Consider the following 15,400-nt stretch of genomic DNA (forward strand, 5'->3'; position numbering starts at 1 on the left):
TCCACCAATATTTCAACCTTTTTTATTTGAATTGTATGCAGCATTCCCATCATTCTTCCATTTTTTTAAAATGAAGTTAAAAAAAAGCGAGATGAATTAGTTCCAACAACACACAATATCCACCGCAGAGGTGTTCCATCATCGATCAAAATTATTTATTTGGCAAAGTTTTAGATTTTCGTGCTGTTCGATTGGGTTGGTTTACGTTTTTCCAATGATGTATTGCTCTTTTTGCAGTCTACATTGTTCTGCGGAAACTGATGGTCCTTCATTTACTTTAAGGGGTTGCTACAAACCGGCAACGATGGAACGGAAAGTCATTTTTTTGTGCTTTGTGCCCATCGGCTCGGAAACTTCGGGAGTTATTGGTAAACATGGGTTAGATTTAATCAAGAAGATAGGCAGTAAAATCGCAGATGTGACAAACGAAAAACGGTCTACATCGTACCTGATTCAACGCATTAGCATAGCGATACAAAAGGGAAATGTTGCATCTATATTGGGGACGATACCGCCATCGAAAAAGTTAAATGAAATTTTTTATTTATAATCCCGAACAAATTATTATTAATGTAAATTGAGTAAATAAAAGCCAGACAATAATAGCAAAATAAAATTTTTACATTGTTAAAACACATTGAAGTTAATTGCGGCTTGTCAACTTTCGGCACCCTGGACTTTACTTAAATCGTCGAGGAATGCCTCCAAATAAATTTCTAAAAATCCAAAACGGAATTCTAGATTTTTAGAAATTTATTTGGAGGCATTCCTCGACGATTTAAGTAAAGTCCAGGGTGCCGAAAGTTGACAATTGACGACAAAATAGTAATCGATGATGTTTGGCTAGTGTTTCTTTACATACCAAAATGTATGTACTAACATTTGAAGTAACATATTGTGTATGAAACACTAGGTAAAGCCAGGAAATATTTTTAGGAAAACATTTTTCGTTATTTTTTTGAATATTCACACATTTTCCTTTTACCCTTCCCAACTTTGGAAAAGCATGTGAAAATGTCAGAAATTATTTTCCTCAAAAATAGTCGCTGAACAAACTGACTCGGTCAATTATGATTTTATATCCGAACTTTTTGGAAATACATCCCTACCAGCTGTCTTAATCATTGATAAAGTATCGGTTTTTGTCATTTTCCATTGCTATATTACAGTCTAAGAAGCATCCACCAATAAATGTTTCAAGTCTATAGAGCCGTATACTGATTTTTTCTCTTTCTTGCAATTTAAAGAAAAATAAATGGTGAACGTGTCTCTTATATTTGTCACTGTTGACTCGAATATGTCAATTGGATAATATCTGGACTGATGCCTAATACCGCTGGGAATATCAGAATTGTGAATTTATTTCTTTTATTCAAAATTAATGCCACTTTCAAAACTCTAAACGATGATGTGTATCAGCCCATCAGTCATCAAGAACTCGGACAAGAAGAACAAATTTATAATAAATGTACGAAGAAGTTATTGCTAAAGGATTCTTTCTTTGAAAAATTAATGTCTCTTAGCCAAGAAATCTTTTGAAGGGTCGTTTGGAACTGAATCGATTTGGGGTGGTAAATGTTTTTATATGAACGGCGATATTTACCTTATTTTCATCACTCAACAAGTCATGAGAAAATGATGTTTTGTTGACGAATGTCTATTTTGTCTCATTCGATAGGGGAGAAAATAAACATTTCTTCACCCGATTTGTCGTCTTTGTTTTGGTTTTAAAAAATGATGTAACAAATTGATGTTTTCATTACAACAACTACGAAAGTTGTATATTTCGCTTCCCAAATGAGACGCGAAAATGAAAAAATGCAACTCTCAGTTGGTAATGGAATGCAATGGGAAGCGAAAGTACTTTCGCTTCTCGAACAGAGGGGCGGAAGTACTTTCGCTTCTCGAACAGAGGGGCGAAAGTACTTTCGCTTCTCGAACAGAGGGGCGAAAGTACTTTCGCTTCTTGAACAGAGGGGCGAAAGTAATTGCAGCTCTCGCAGGAACGTTTCTAACAAAAAGAACGCTGCCATAGATAGGCGGGCTTCTTCGATTAATATTTTGATAGGAAGAAATGAAGAAAGAATTTCTCACTTTCATTACTTAATTGCGATATTTCGATAGACTCGATTTCACAGATAAGGATGTGAAATTGTCGTTTGTAATCATGTGCCAAATGCCCTCGGTTGTTTTTTAGAAGAGTTAACCGTTTATGTGTACTGAAAATTTGTCTAAATCATGGCTATCGAGAAGAGAATCATTGCTATTTGGTAAGTAATTTTGGAAAAGAGACTCGGTTCAGGGCGATTCAATAAAATTTCTCACACACATCTTTTCAATCGACAGTTTTATTACAAAATTATTATCGAGAAGCAGTTATTGTTCGGAGTTATTTCATGTTAATTATTGTAAAAGAATTGTTGTCACCCCCAAAATGATAAATGACATTCGGCTCCTTCTTTAGAGCATTTTGCGATCCATCAACACCAGATAGTGTAAGAGTCTTTCCGGCACCAGAAAGCGTGAGTCCAGAAGAAGAGTCAAATTGTATTGACATGGGCGACTGCACAGCAGCTGGAATCGTGGACGGTACAGACACATTTGTTGACGGCCGAACAGCTGGGACCTTGAATGGCAGAACTTCCGGAATCGTGGACGACAAAATGGTCGGTTTCGTGGACGGTTTCGTGGTCACAACCGGAATTGTGGGCATAACCGGAATCGCTGGCAAAACCGGCATAGTGGGCAAAGCCGGAATCGTGGTCTCAACCGGAATTGTGAGCGGATCCGAATCTTCGAATGAAGGTGGTGAAATGTCTCCGGTGCTTGTTGAGGGTAAAATTTCGTCGCAAAGTCGTTTTGACAACTTTCGTTGATAACCGACAGAATCTTTAATGTACCCTTCACAAACTCTGTCCGACTTCCAACCAATAAATCGTTTAAGCTCCGTAACAGTGAAACCAGCATTGGCAGCAACTGTCGTTGTAGTCCGACGGTAGCTATGTCCAGTATACGAATTCGGTTCAGGCAACTTTAGGAATCGTGCAACATCCTTTGGTATCTTAGCAATACTGTTCTTGCCCATCACTTGAGCAATACACTTTCCTTTCCTCCATTGCAGGAATAAACGGTCCGTTGTCACCGATGCTGGACGCATGTCAAGGTATTGGCGAATGATCTTTGCAAAATCGTTGCCAACGACGTAGAGCTTGGCAGTTTTCGTTTTCATTTTCGTCATTGGTATTTTCACGATAACTTCTTTGCCGTCGTCTTTCACGTTATCCAATGTTAAATTAGTCAGCTCACATCCTCTGGATCCACTGCACAGGCCGAATATCATGACAGCCTGAAAAAGAAATCGTAAAGAGCTGAACGAACGATTTTATTTTGCAAATTTACCTTCATGCCCAAGTAGACATCATTGGGTGCTTCAAGAAAAAATTTGCGCAGATGTTCCGTTTCAAACACGTTCGCTTTCTTGGGTTCATAGCCATCGGATCTCATCTTCAGAAAAGCTCGTAGCCGACAGTGTTTTACCAAGTCCACATTATGCTTACAAAGCAGTGTTTTCTTAAGCATGGAATAGATGCTCCAAAGCGTTGGCGGTTTATATTTTTTAGCTGCCGCACCGAAATAGGCTAACACAATTTTTTCGTCAAAACTATTCGTGCGATGCGCTTCCTGCCACTTTCTGAACACATCGTAGGCCTGCTGATAGCGGTTGCCGGATTTCGTCGGAATTATTTGGTCCATCGCTCGATGGTATTCTTCCATCAACTCGGGAGGAATATCGTGTTCAATGTCGTCCTCTTGTCCCATTTCATTTACAACTTCCTCGCTGATTTCTGACAAAGCTGCGGTGTACTCATCAATAATTTCTTGCGAATCACTTATGTCGTCGATTTCCTGTTGCAATTCTTCAGTATCGATCTGTGAAATTATCAGGTCCATTTCGTCCATTCGTTGATCTTGTTCCATTGCTTCTGTGTCAATTTGGGACATTATTTCGTCCATGTCATCGCTTTCTGATTGAGCGAAAGACGTCGCTCCATTCACACTCATCGTTTCGACCAAAATGACATTATCGTCAAATTGTAAATCACCAGTCTTTATTTGAGACATAACTATATCCATGTCGTCACACTCCTTCGATAGTACAAAGCTGGATTCTCCGGACATTTATTTTTCTTCAAAATTACTAAGATTAAACGATGTGGTAAACGTAGTTATACTGACGGGCACACGTTTTTTTTTAAGTAATTCAGAATAGCCCACTTCGATTGAATTTAAAAAAACAAACAATTATTACGGAAAAAAAGAACGCTGTCGAAATGCATTTATGCTGCAGTGTTGCGTATATATAAATTAGATTCTCAATGAATAATGTACAATTTGGTAAAATGACTTCGAGTTGCATTTTTTCATTTTCGCGTCTCATTTGGTCAGCGAAATATACAACTTTCGTAGTTGTTGTAATGAAAAGTTGTATGGATCACATGGCACGACGTAAAGAAATTCAACCTGTGCGATTGCAGCCCTGGCCTTCGGCCACGGGCTGCAAACTTCGCACACGGTTGAATTTCTTTACTTTCGTCCCTTGTGATCCAAATAACCATTTTGTTTCGTGGAGAAAAACGGTTAATCACAGATCGCACAAATAAAAATTGTTGTGTTCACCTCTGGAAGAAAATAGAAGATTTCAACTCGAGCGATCGGCGTTACTCGCTCCGCTCTGGCTGCAAAATTTCGGTTTTGTTTGAATTTACTATTTTATTCCCTCGGTAAACAAATAACAATATTCACTGGATAAGTGGCACCTATCGATTGCATTTCGTGTTTCGTGCTTGTTGTCACTTAATTAATCGAAAGCGTTTCTATCCAATATTTAACACTTTGAATACCTAGTTTGTTTTGAATAAGGTTTACGAATAGATATTTTTATCACTTAAAGCTCCAACCAAAATACTTTTCAGTGGCGCCGATTTCGGACGTGTCATGAGACTCAGGTACTTAGCTATGTATCGCATGATGTAAGATATTGATTAAGTATGATTTTGTGGAACTCTATCTCTATATCTATCTCTCTCTATTATTAATTGAGTCGATTTCAAATTATGAAAAAAATCTTTTGCTTGTTTGGAACCTTTACAAACCACAAGCGTAAAATCTGTAATTTCTCAGGTTTAACTGTTTGATAAAAAATCTTTTACTTCACTTGTTTTAACATAAGTTTTAATAGACCATATAAACGAACCCAACTCAAAGTATTACTTTGGTCCTAAATGTCGATAACAGATGACTAGCCTAAGGTCTGCTACTGCAACTGCTACTATGAACTCAAAAGCTTCACTTTATTTGACTTTGCCGTGCCAAGGATAGAACTAAATTTAGTTATGATGAATCTCAATATTCAGGACGATCAACGAAAGAAAATAATTGAGTACTGGCGAATTTAATTCTGTATTATCCGTTTGCAAGTGGCAAGTTACCGACAAGATGCCGAAGTATGTTGTTTGTCGGTGTGTATTAATACAAATCTTCGGTAAATTTTCAGCAGATTTTCTGACGATTTCAGTTAAAAAAAATTCCCCACAACATGTCCTGGTCCCACAACGCTAACTCGGTGCCAAAAGTGCGATACGCTTCAATATCGCCATGAAATCTATTAAATTTTCCGGAATGCGAATCATAAAAAAAAGAGTATTAATATCTACTGCTCTGCGCTCTGCATAATGCTTATTTCATTTTTCACAATAAATCGTCGTCGTATTGCTCAATATAACGTATACGAATCGTTAAATATGTCAATTATGGCAGTAAAGACCGAAATGGTTAAATATGATTGTACGTATTGACGCAATCTGTTACAACCCAAGCATAATTTATTCTCATAAATAAATTATTTTTAGGGAACGCTGGTGACTTGAAGTCACACAAATAAAATATTTTTACGATTTTTATACGAACGGTGCGTGCACACCGTGCATACTTAGAAGTTATATTTGATTCATAATTTTCCCGACGCTGATTTCGTTATTTTTAATTTCAATTCAAAGTTACAACACCAGAATCTATGGAAAAGCGTCGTTGTATACTATCGTAGATATTGAGAACCTAGCAATTTTTCGCCTATATTTTTGAATGCGAAAGAAAAACCTCAACAGTCGACTCAACGAAATCAGGTTGCGGTCACTGGATATTTCAATTTTCTTCTATATTTCCATGTTTACGCTCCAGTTTTTGTTTAAACTAATTTACGGTTGTTGGTGCTGTATAAAATTGTTTTCATGATTCGTTGGATTTACCTACAATTTCATTACGGAGTTTTCTGTTTTCAATTAAATCAAACAAATAAAAGCTTGGATGTGCTACGTGTTACAGTAATTTAATAGTTTGGATTTAATTCAGCTATCTTGTTGGCAACATGTACATTACGGAACTATATTTAGCTTTTTGGGAAAGGGGTCTTTGTGCAGAACATGGTACGGTGATCGAAATGAGTTATTGAACGGTAGATGGAGTTGGGGGTCAGTCATTCACAAGAGAAAGTCATTTGAAGATTTTTAGATTTTTCTGAAAATTATTTGTGGATTTTCTTCGATGTTGAGGATTTTCTGATGAAATTTTTTCTAGTTTTCCAAATTTTTCAACGGATTTGTTTTAGTTGACAGAGTCTTTTCTAATTTATCCGCCTCTCAGTTAGCCCAAAAGCATTTTTTGAAAATTTCGGTTGAATCGGTAAATTCATACGTACAGCTTAAATTATTGCGTAGCGCTAAGGACGTAATATGCTTTATGATCTGAAACGCTTGATTGGTTTTAAGTTTACGGCTTAAGGAAAATTGTATATCATTTGTTAAACGTTTGATTTTAACCTAGCACCAGTAGGTTACATTGGATGCTGAGTAAGTAATTCATTACAAAAGGTAGCAATTCTGTAATAAAAGCAAACTTCCAAGTGTGTTTTCGAACAACAAGCTTCGGTAACTGTCTTTTCGACCAAGGCTGTATACTTTGGGGAGGTCGTGCAGATGCAGATACGCGGGCTAAACACCACGTTTCATACAAAAAATTCACCACGCCATACAAATTCAATTTTGGTGATTTTGTTTGTATGGAAAAGGTGTGTTCCCGCGTATCCAATAAAATGGCGATCTACGTGACCTCCCCAAAGTATACAGCCTTGTTTTCGACGAGTGGAGAGTCACTTGCCGAAAAATTGTTGTCGAAGCAATTTGCTCAAAAATATACGAAGGATATTACAAATGAATGAATTATGTAGCAGAATCTAATGAATCCTGGTTTATTGGGATAACATAAAAATAATGTTAAAATTTCGCATGGGGTAGATGGTAAAAGTGGTTATGATAGAAAACGTACCCTCTTGCCAAAATTACGTTGTAGCCATCAGACCGTCGTCGTTTGAATTAAAATGTGGTTAAAAGTATCCAACCGTTAGTTTGATATAGCTTCACATTCAGATACAGAAATGTTCGCACGACAATCGGTCTGGAGCCGCTGATGCCATAAACCGCAATTGTGAAATTCAAATAAAAGTTTCGTGACTCGGCTAAATTTTAATGAAAAACAACAGTCAGTTAGTTGAGTACACACCTGGGGTAAAAAAAAACGCCGCACAAAGAAAAGCAAAATTGCAAAAATGTTATTTTTAGTCCACAAATTCATCATCAAAGCAACATATTTTCTTGTTTATAGTCGCTTTTTATACAGCATTTGTACAAGCGTATTTATGACCGAAATTTTTGACCACTGTCTCAGATATCGTTCCGTGTGTAGCTTTCACATTTTAATCCGCTTTCGTTGTACGATTTATTTTTTGTGTGTGTCAGTTTTCAAAATATAAATTCCATTAAAAAGTTTTTGTTCACTCTGCATAAAGTATCAACAAACACCATCCCCCCTGGGCTCTTAAAAAACATTTTGTGTGAAACTCTCGACTCTCGAAAATTTCCCGGGTTATATGTACACACCACATATAGTATCTCGTACAGTATAGTGCTGTACTACAGCAAGTAGCAACACTGTGTGTATAACCCTTAAGTACTTTCTCATATATCGTTACATATTGCACACTATGATGGATGTTTGAACCCGCATGCAAAAGGTAACACTAAATTTTCCTTAACGTTGGTGCCAGCAAGAAACTTCAAAATTGAACGAAAAAGACAGTATTTCGCTGGATAGATTAGGAATGACCAACGTAGAATCCATGAATTAACAATGAATCGTCCGTCCTTTTTTTGGTAATACAATTCTTGTTCCCATTTTGTCACTCAGTTTGCATAATACTTTGTCCGATCAAGCTTATAAAATTATTCGCATGTTTAATTTGAGACCGGTACGTCTCTATTTTTATACCCCACATTCTGCTCCACCCACAGAAAATGGGAAACTGGATATACTTGACAGTAGACACATATACACATTGAAGTGGATAAACTCACTCTCATACCTCCAACTCAATTTTTTTCCTTGAATCCTTATGGAAAATGAAATGATTTAAAAGTGAAAATATTTATATGCCTACAACACAAAGGATGTTATAAGCTTTGCTATTGAAATAGAACGTGTATTACGAACGGTATACACATATTACATCCTCTCGAGAACTCATAAGTCATTTTTATAGTCGATTTTTGAGATAGATGAACAAAAATTCACAGGAAATCGAGAAAAAAACGAATTCGTTTTGTACGAGGGACCATTTCAGTCTGTACGGAATCATTTCAATGTGTTTCGTTTTTATATTCTCCGAAAATTTCTTACATATTGTCCGTTTGTTTGGGGCTTTCCATTATTTTTTTTGCCGTATCTTCTGATGGGTGTTCGCATTAGATCGTTTATTTTATGGGGATAACTCCTTCGCTCTATTTTATTTATTGGCCGAACAATAAGCACTTATTGAAAACATCAATGGAATTAACTCGTTCCGAATATATTTTATGGTTGGTGGGGGCGAGTAATTATCTGTTTTAAGGGTTAGTCACTGTGTATGTGTATGTTTCGCTGTTAAAATTCCTCATAGCACATAGAGAAACAATGTCTGCGAATATTGGATTTTTAGAAGTTGATAAATGGTTGTGCTGGTTTTGAAACTTTGTATAATTGTTGTTCCTTCATTTGTCAGTTTAACCCAGCGAACCAAACGACTTTCTTATTTTGCTATATAATGCACGGAACGCTTTACTCTCCCAGATCACGACAAGGGCGGACATTTTTTTTCGTTCAATTGAGTGGAGATAAATTGAAAAGTAGGTACCAATAGCCCGACTCCGGTTAATGAAAATGTAAGTCCTTCTTCTGATCTTTTGGAGATGGAAATCCATTGTCGACAACAACGACAAAAATAAGTGATGAACTCAGTCTGTGGTGTTCTCTTTTATGCAATATTATGAAGCTAAAGAAGTACCAGATTTGAAATCTACAGGCCAAAAAGTTTTCAACAGTAGTAGTAATAGATTTAATCGTGATGTGGCGATGTACTTGTCGTTTATAGAAGGTTAACATAAAAACTTATGTGGTAGCGGCGAATATGTATACCTAAACATTTCAACTTCTATTTCATCGTAGATGCATCCAAACCACATAAGACCCAATTTAGCCCAAAAGCACATTAAATTACCTGTCAAATGCCACCCTACACGACCATGTACGTTTTGTGTACCTCGAGAAATTTCAGTAAGAACAGTCTTCAGTTGAAAACTTCAACTGCACATACTTCAGTGTCGATGAATTTTAAACACAATAGGTCCCTATTCGGCTCAATAGTACGTGTGATTACCTTTCTAATGACATCCCACACGACCCTGTACGGCTCGTGTAACTGGAGAAATTTTTGTAAGAAAACTGCAAGTTTTCGGTTTTTGATCACCTTTCACCAGCCACACAAACTTCGAAGAATTTGTTTGAAAGTGGTTTTGGCTTCTAGGGTCGAATACTTTCTAGGCACATATAAAAAAGTCCACTGGAAAATGCGTCCGATTTCGGTAGGCTGTTTTTCAAAAGAATCCCTATATATCTCCGTCAAAATAAACAATGGAAATGTAAATTAAACGTTAATAAAACGGTAAGGCCCTAGGTGGTTTTTGCACATAAACAAAAGACCATGGCTATCGAAAATATTTTCCACACATTTTTTAAAAGTTTTCTACATTTTTCTAAATTTTTCAATTTTTCTTTAAATGTCTTTTTAAGGAAATTTTAAAAGCTTTACGAAAAACAAAAAATGACAGAAAATATTTAAGAGATATTAAAAGTGCGTGTACCGTACGTCAAGTGTTACAACATACCAAAAAACGATTATAATTCACTCTGTTCATTTGTTGCATCTTCTTGTCTTTTATGTATAAAATATATGCCAGCCGTAGCTGGCTGGCTTTCGACAGACTACTATCCTATACAATTTTATATTTTCATATCGAAAGAATTCACCTGATGGACCTGATGTCTTATTCTTTATCGAAGATAACTTTACTCATGGTTTTTAATAGCTCTTTATCAGATAAGTGTCGCTCACACTGATAATGCGCGAATTACGAAAATAGATAATAAAATTGCAATATTTTCCTTCATAACATTTCATATTGTTGAATCAGTTGAACTACTTCTGTTTTCACGTGGAACCTATCAGATACGACAGGGCCTAGTTCTAGCACTTCAGACGTTGTCCCGACAAAGTTGCATAAGAATCCACGTCTACGTTGGGTAAATTTGATATACTCCGATGTAACATGGACAGCCGTTTCATCTTCCCGCATCTACCGGTGGGTCTGTTCAGGCTGCAGTAACAGGTTTGATATTCCGGTATAATATATTCATCGGTTCCTTGGTCCCTTGCTTAGTTCGGTTAAAAGTTTCGGCCTGAAAGACATTGGTAAGTTTGCCTAGACTATACCAAGCAGAGATCCATGTAGGAACATATACTCCAGCTTCAGAACTAACTTTCTTTGTATATCGGCACCAAAATAATATAATTTCTAGCAAATTCGCAAATAAAGCACACAAATAAATTTTATACTCATTTATTTAATTAACCATCCCATTTTCAGAAAAATTCTTAAAACCAACTAATCTTTAACAAATGTAAAGGAAATCCATCTGAATCGGCATAAGACAAAAAAAATGACAAAAAATAACTGAAAATTCAACAAATATAAATAATTTAGGAAAAACAACTTTGGCTCAAATAAGAAACCGAAGAGGTAAATAACAACCACAAAGAAGTTGTCTTTGTTGTCTTGCGGCCAGAAAACGCATCATTACAAATCAAAGCCAGTTTTTCGCATTTTATGGTCGCAAGATAACAAAATACCCTATTGTCTTGCTGAGAAATTTTTTGTTAAGGCGTGTAAAACGCATTCCTCGCCTTCAAACTCACCAAACGCCTAAAAAAATGTCACAGCAAGACAGTAATGTTATGCTTCTTTTTAGAAACATCCAATTTTCTCTCACACAAGTGAAATAATTTTTTTTAATCTAAAAATACTCTTTAAACCATGCTCCTCTTTAGCTTTGCAGTATTTACAAACTCATAGCCTTTACCCGAAAACATATTAACAACAAAATGTTCAATGTCACTTTTGACTGAATGGAAGAATATCGGCACCTGCGATTTATTAACTTTTCCGAAAATTGACACTATCAAGTCCTTACTCTTCAGCAATTCCGCCACTTTATTATTCATTGCAACATGTTTCGTGCATCGGTCTACAAACATATGGCATGTGCTGCCCACGTAAATCTTTTTTTGTTTCTCCGATTTGAAAATATAAAATTTGAGAAAATTAGACTGAGGCTCATAGCAATCGGTAAGCCATTTTACGTTTTCGCGGATCTGTATATCCACCATTTTCGAATTTTCAACCCTTTCTCCCAGTTCCTTGAATGAACCATTACCAAACGTTTCATCGAAAAATTCCGGACCGGAACGACGAATAAAAAGCTTGCGGAACGGATTCCGCAAACTGTACAGCTTACTATTCAAACAGTCCCATTTTGCATCTGCGCCTTTTTTTTTCGATTCACTTTTGAAATGGGTTTCATATCCTACTAAATAGTATGCGATGCAATAGCCACATTGTGCGTACATCACAGTTTCGCCCGCAGGAAATCGTAGAACGATGACCGGTTTTGGTTCTGATTGTGCCCTGTAATATACCTGATGACACTTCTCCAAGTGGAATCCCAGACTAGACATCGTCCGCTTACGTAGATAATTAAAAGAGCAACCATTTGAGTAAGGACATTGAATGTCATCGTGGTGGTCTTTTTTCATTCTTTCAGTTCTCTTCTTCGAAATGTCAACACGAGCCACTTCTCCGTCTTTGTATTCAACATCTAGGACATCTGTAATGGATAAACAACAAATAAAGTAAATCAACGATACAATAGATTGTGGAAATTGTTATCGTCACGACCGCAAAAATCGATTTTAAGAATTTTATTTTGATTATTAGCGAAGTCTAGCGATTGCTAGTAGCGGTCGCTATAAGTGCGCTATTTTTTGACATTAGTGGTTAGCGTTAGCGTCGCTAAAAAATCTCATTAGCGAGAGCAACCTTGATTGATATCTACCATTTGACGTTTGATTTACTCTTACAAAATTTATTTTTCCATTGATATACTCGAAAAAGAAAAACCGCTTAGACCGGCTCAAGATTGCATACCCTAACATGCTGATCTTCGAACTTAGCCCCTTATTTGAAAATATTTAAGTGTTTTAGCGTTTTTAGGGTCATTTAAATAGTGTGCACATTACAAATTTTACGTGCAACGGCAAATGATAAGGGTTGACGATCCCAATCGAGAAAAACGTTGTGGATAATGCTCCAAATAATACCTCCAAATAAATTTCTAAAAATCGAAAGTCAAATTTTAGATTTTTAGAAATTTATTTGGAGGTGTTCCTCGACTCTCTCACTTTCTGGTGTGCTTAAAGTTGACAAGTCGCAATAACCGACAACGTGTTAAAATCGAGTGAGCGGAGTGAGTGCAAGCCTGCTCGGCCCTAAGTGTTTTTTGAACATAAATTGAGTAAATTTTAGCCGATTTCACAGATTTTCGTTGAGAGATAATTCAATATCGAATAGAATGTTGGTAAAAAAGCTTCAAATTTAAGACCTTGGACTGAGGTCGCTACTCTAGCATCCTGAGATTTCTTGGACGAAGTGTATTATTTCGAAGGTATTCGGTAGTGGCAGACGGTATTCGGGAGAGGCAGACGCACAAATGTCACGTAAGCAATACGAATTCCAACCGGACTAACATCGCAGCGTCTGAGCTATTGGTTCTAAGTGTTTTAAGGTCTTTTGAGTATATCTTAAACAACGACACTCAACACGTGAGTAAGATGAAACGTAAAACAATAGATACTGATGATACCAAGGAAAAAAGTTTTTTTTAATTGGGTCGTTAGTGGCCCTAGGAGTAAAAGATCGCTAGTCTTCGCTAATAATCAAAAGAATATTTTTTTTTTTAAGTAAAAAAGTGTTCAAAAACCCGTGAATAGTCCGAACCGTTAAAGGTAATTTACACAAACATTTTCGTGAAATGGATTTTACCACTCGTGTCAATGATCTATTTCCAGGGGCGCAGTGAGTAAACCAGACTGATTTTTTTTTCATCAATGTCTAAATTTTGATACTAGTACTGTTGTATGTGTCATTCCGCTCACCTTGCAACTTTTGAATTTTTTTGAAATCGTTTGTGGTGAAAAAGTATAGAACAAAATTTTTTTACGGAAAATGGAAAATCAATTTTCCGGTTGGAAGAACCATTTATATGAAAAAATTTAAAGTCAAATATCTACAAAAGGAATGAGTCTGTTTCAATAATCTTTTCTTTTTCTGAAGAGGGTCATCCAATGCCGACATTTTGTGGAACAACTATTTTTTGGGTGAGTCCAGATGGCATTGGTATCGGTACTTTCCCAAAAAGTGTCCCGGAAAATTCCTCAACTTTGTGGACTGATAACTTGGCCAATTCTTAGTCTATTTTGATGAGTAAAAGTGATTTGGAAAGGTATAAGCAAAGTCTTTCGTTAAATTCGTTTTCGTTAAATTTGTAACATCTTTCTTTGGTATTATTGTGACAATTTAAAAATAAAAACTCGAAGTTTTTAAAGAAAAATTACTTAGGCGTCATTTCTCAAACCGGTAATTGATAAGTATCTCTTCCTGGTTCTAGAACTCAGAGATTTAACTAGTTTTACTAATTTTTTTTTTGTTTTCTTCTCATCGAATGCAATTATTGAGATCGTCAGAAGTCAGTTCCTATGTGTTGGGCACTCTTCACTCCAGAAATTGATGCCTACATCTTCTAAGCACTAGAACCCAGAACTTCAACGAACTTCATCACAGGTCAGTTCCTACGTGATGCAATATCGATCAACTCAGGATGACCCTCTTCAGAAAAAAAAAAGATTATTGAATTGGATTATTCAAAAAAAAAATATATCATTAACCAGAAAAAAAAATATTGAAAAAGACTCATTCCTTCAGGAGATATTTGAACTTAAATTTTTTCATATAAATGGCTTTTCCGACCTGAAAATCGATTTTCCATTTTCCAGAAAAAAAAAGTTTGCTCTATACTTTTTCACCAAAAACCTTAGAGTAATTATACCTAGAGAGGTATTTCGTACGATAAAATGTGGTCCCGACATCAGTTTGTATAAGATTCACATTTCGTACAATTTTACGTAGAGCTTTTACTAACACATCTAGGCGCTGACAATTTTGATAGTTGTCAGTTTTGTATCTTCTAAATCGCGTACCTCTATTTTGAAATTTTGTTTGAAATCATTCGCAATAATAATAATTAAATATGGTGCAAATGTGATTCATTACGGGATGCCAAAGTAAAGGAGTCAAAGGAAATGCCTGTTCATTTTTCCGGTAATTATGCGCTTAATAAAAAATTGCGCGAGTTGCATCTGTTTGTTGATTTGTAGTTTTCCTTCAAGAGACCGATTGCCCAACTATAATTTGCTGCATAAAACAACACGGGTCAATTTCTATTATTTTCGTTGTGTTAAACCTGTTAAACACAATGTGTTTGTTGATATCAGTTCATATCAGTGGTATGTAAAAGGTTCACATTTTAAAAAGAATCCTTCTCGCAGGCACATTTAAATTTTTTGCGCTAATTTGCCCACCAATTTAGTAGGGAAAAACCCACACTATCAAATATTACGTATTTCATGTCGGGACCACAAATTTTACGTAATTCTGTTCGTAATTTCCTCTCTAGGTATAATTACTCTAAGCCAAAAACAACATGCGATATCAAAAAAATGAAAAAGTTGCAAGGCGAGCGGAGCAACTTTTTCTGACATAAGTACCTGGACTATACATTGACATCAAGTATTTCGAAATTTTTT

At 36.1% G+C, this 15,400-nt stretch overlaps 2 protein-coding genes across 2 annotated transcripts in view; one reads left to right on the forward strand and one right to left on the reverse strand.

The window, feature by feature from the left end:
* LOC119078596 (inactive dipeptidyl peptidase 10) overlaps positions 1 to 15,400 on the forward strand; it is a 115,951-nt gene that overhangs the window by 15,773 nt on the left and 84,778 nt on the right. The gene's annotated exons all lie outside the window — the stretch shown is intronic.
* LOC119078598 lies at positions 2,373 to 4,256 on the reverse strand. Its single transcript, XM_037186187.1, has 2 exons — positions 3,400 to 4,256; positions 2,373 to 3,346 (listed from the first exon to the last, which is right to left on the reverse strand). The coding sequence occupies exons 1-2, from the start codon at positions 4,177 to 4,179 to the stop codon at positions 2,390 to 2,392; spliced, it is 1,737 nt and encodes a 578-aa protein (XP_037042082.1). The 5' UTR covers positions 4,180 to 4,256; the 3' UTR covers positions 2,373 to 2,389.

Source organism: Bradysia coprophila, unplaced genomic scaffold, assembly GCF_014529535.1.
Source record: "Bradysia coprophila strain Holo2 unplaced genomic scaffold, BU_Bcop_v1 contig_297, whole genome shotgun sequence".
Taxonomy (NCBI): domain Eukaryota; kingdom Metazoa; phylum Arthropoda; class Insecta; order Diptera; family Sciaridae; genus Bradysia; species Bradysia coprophila.

Coding starts and splice junctions, on each gene's coding strand:
- LOC119078598 (XM_037186187.1), bottom strand. CDS start 4,179: ATGTCCGGAGAATCCAGCTTTGTACTATCGAAGGAGTGTGACGACATG. Junction 3,347..3,399: donor ATGTCTACTTGGGCATGAAG/GTAAATTTGCAA, acceptor TTTCTTTTTCAG/GCTGTCATGATATTCGGCCT.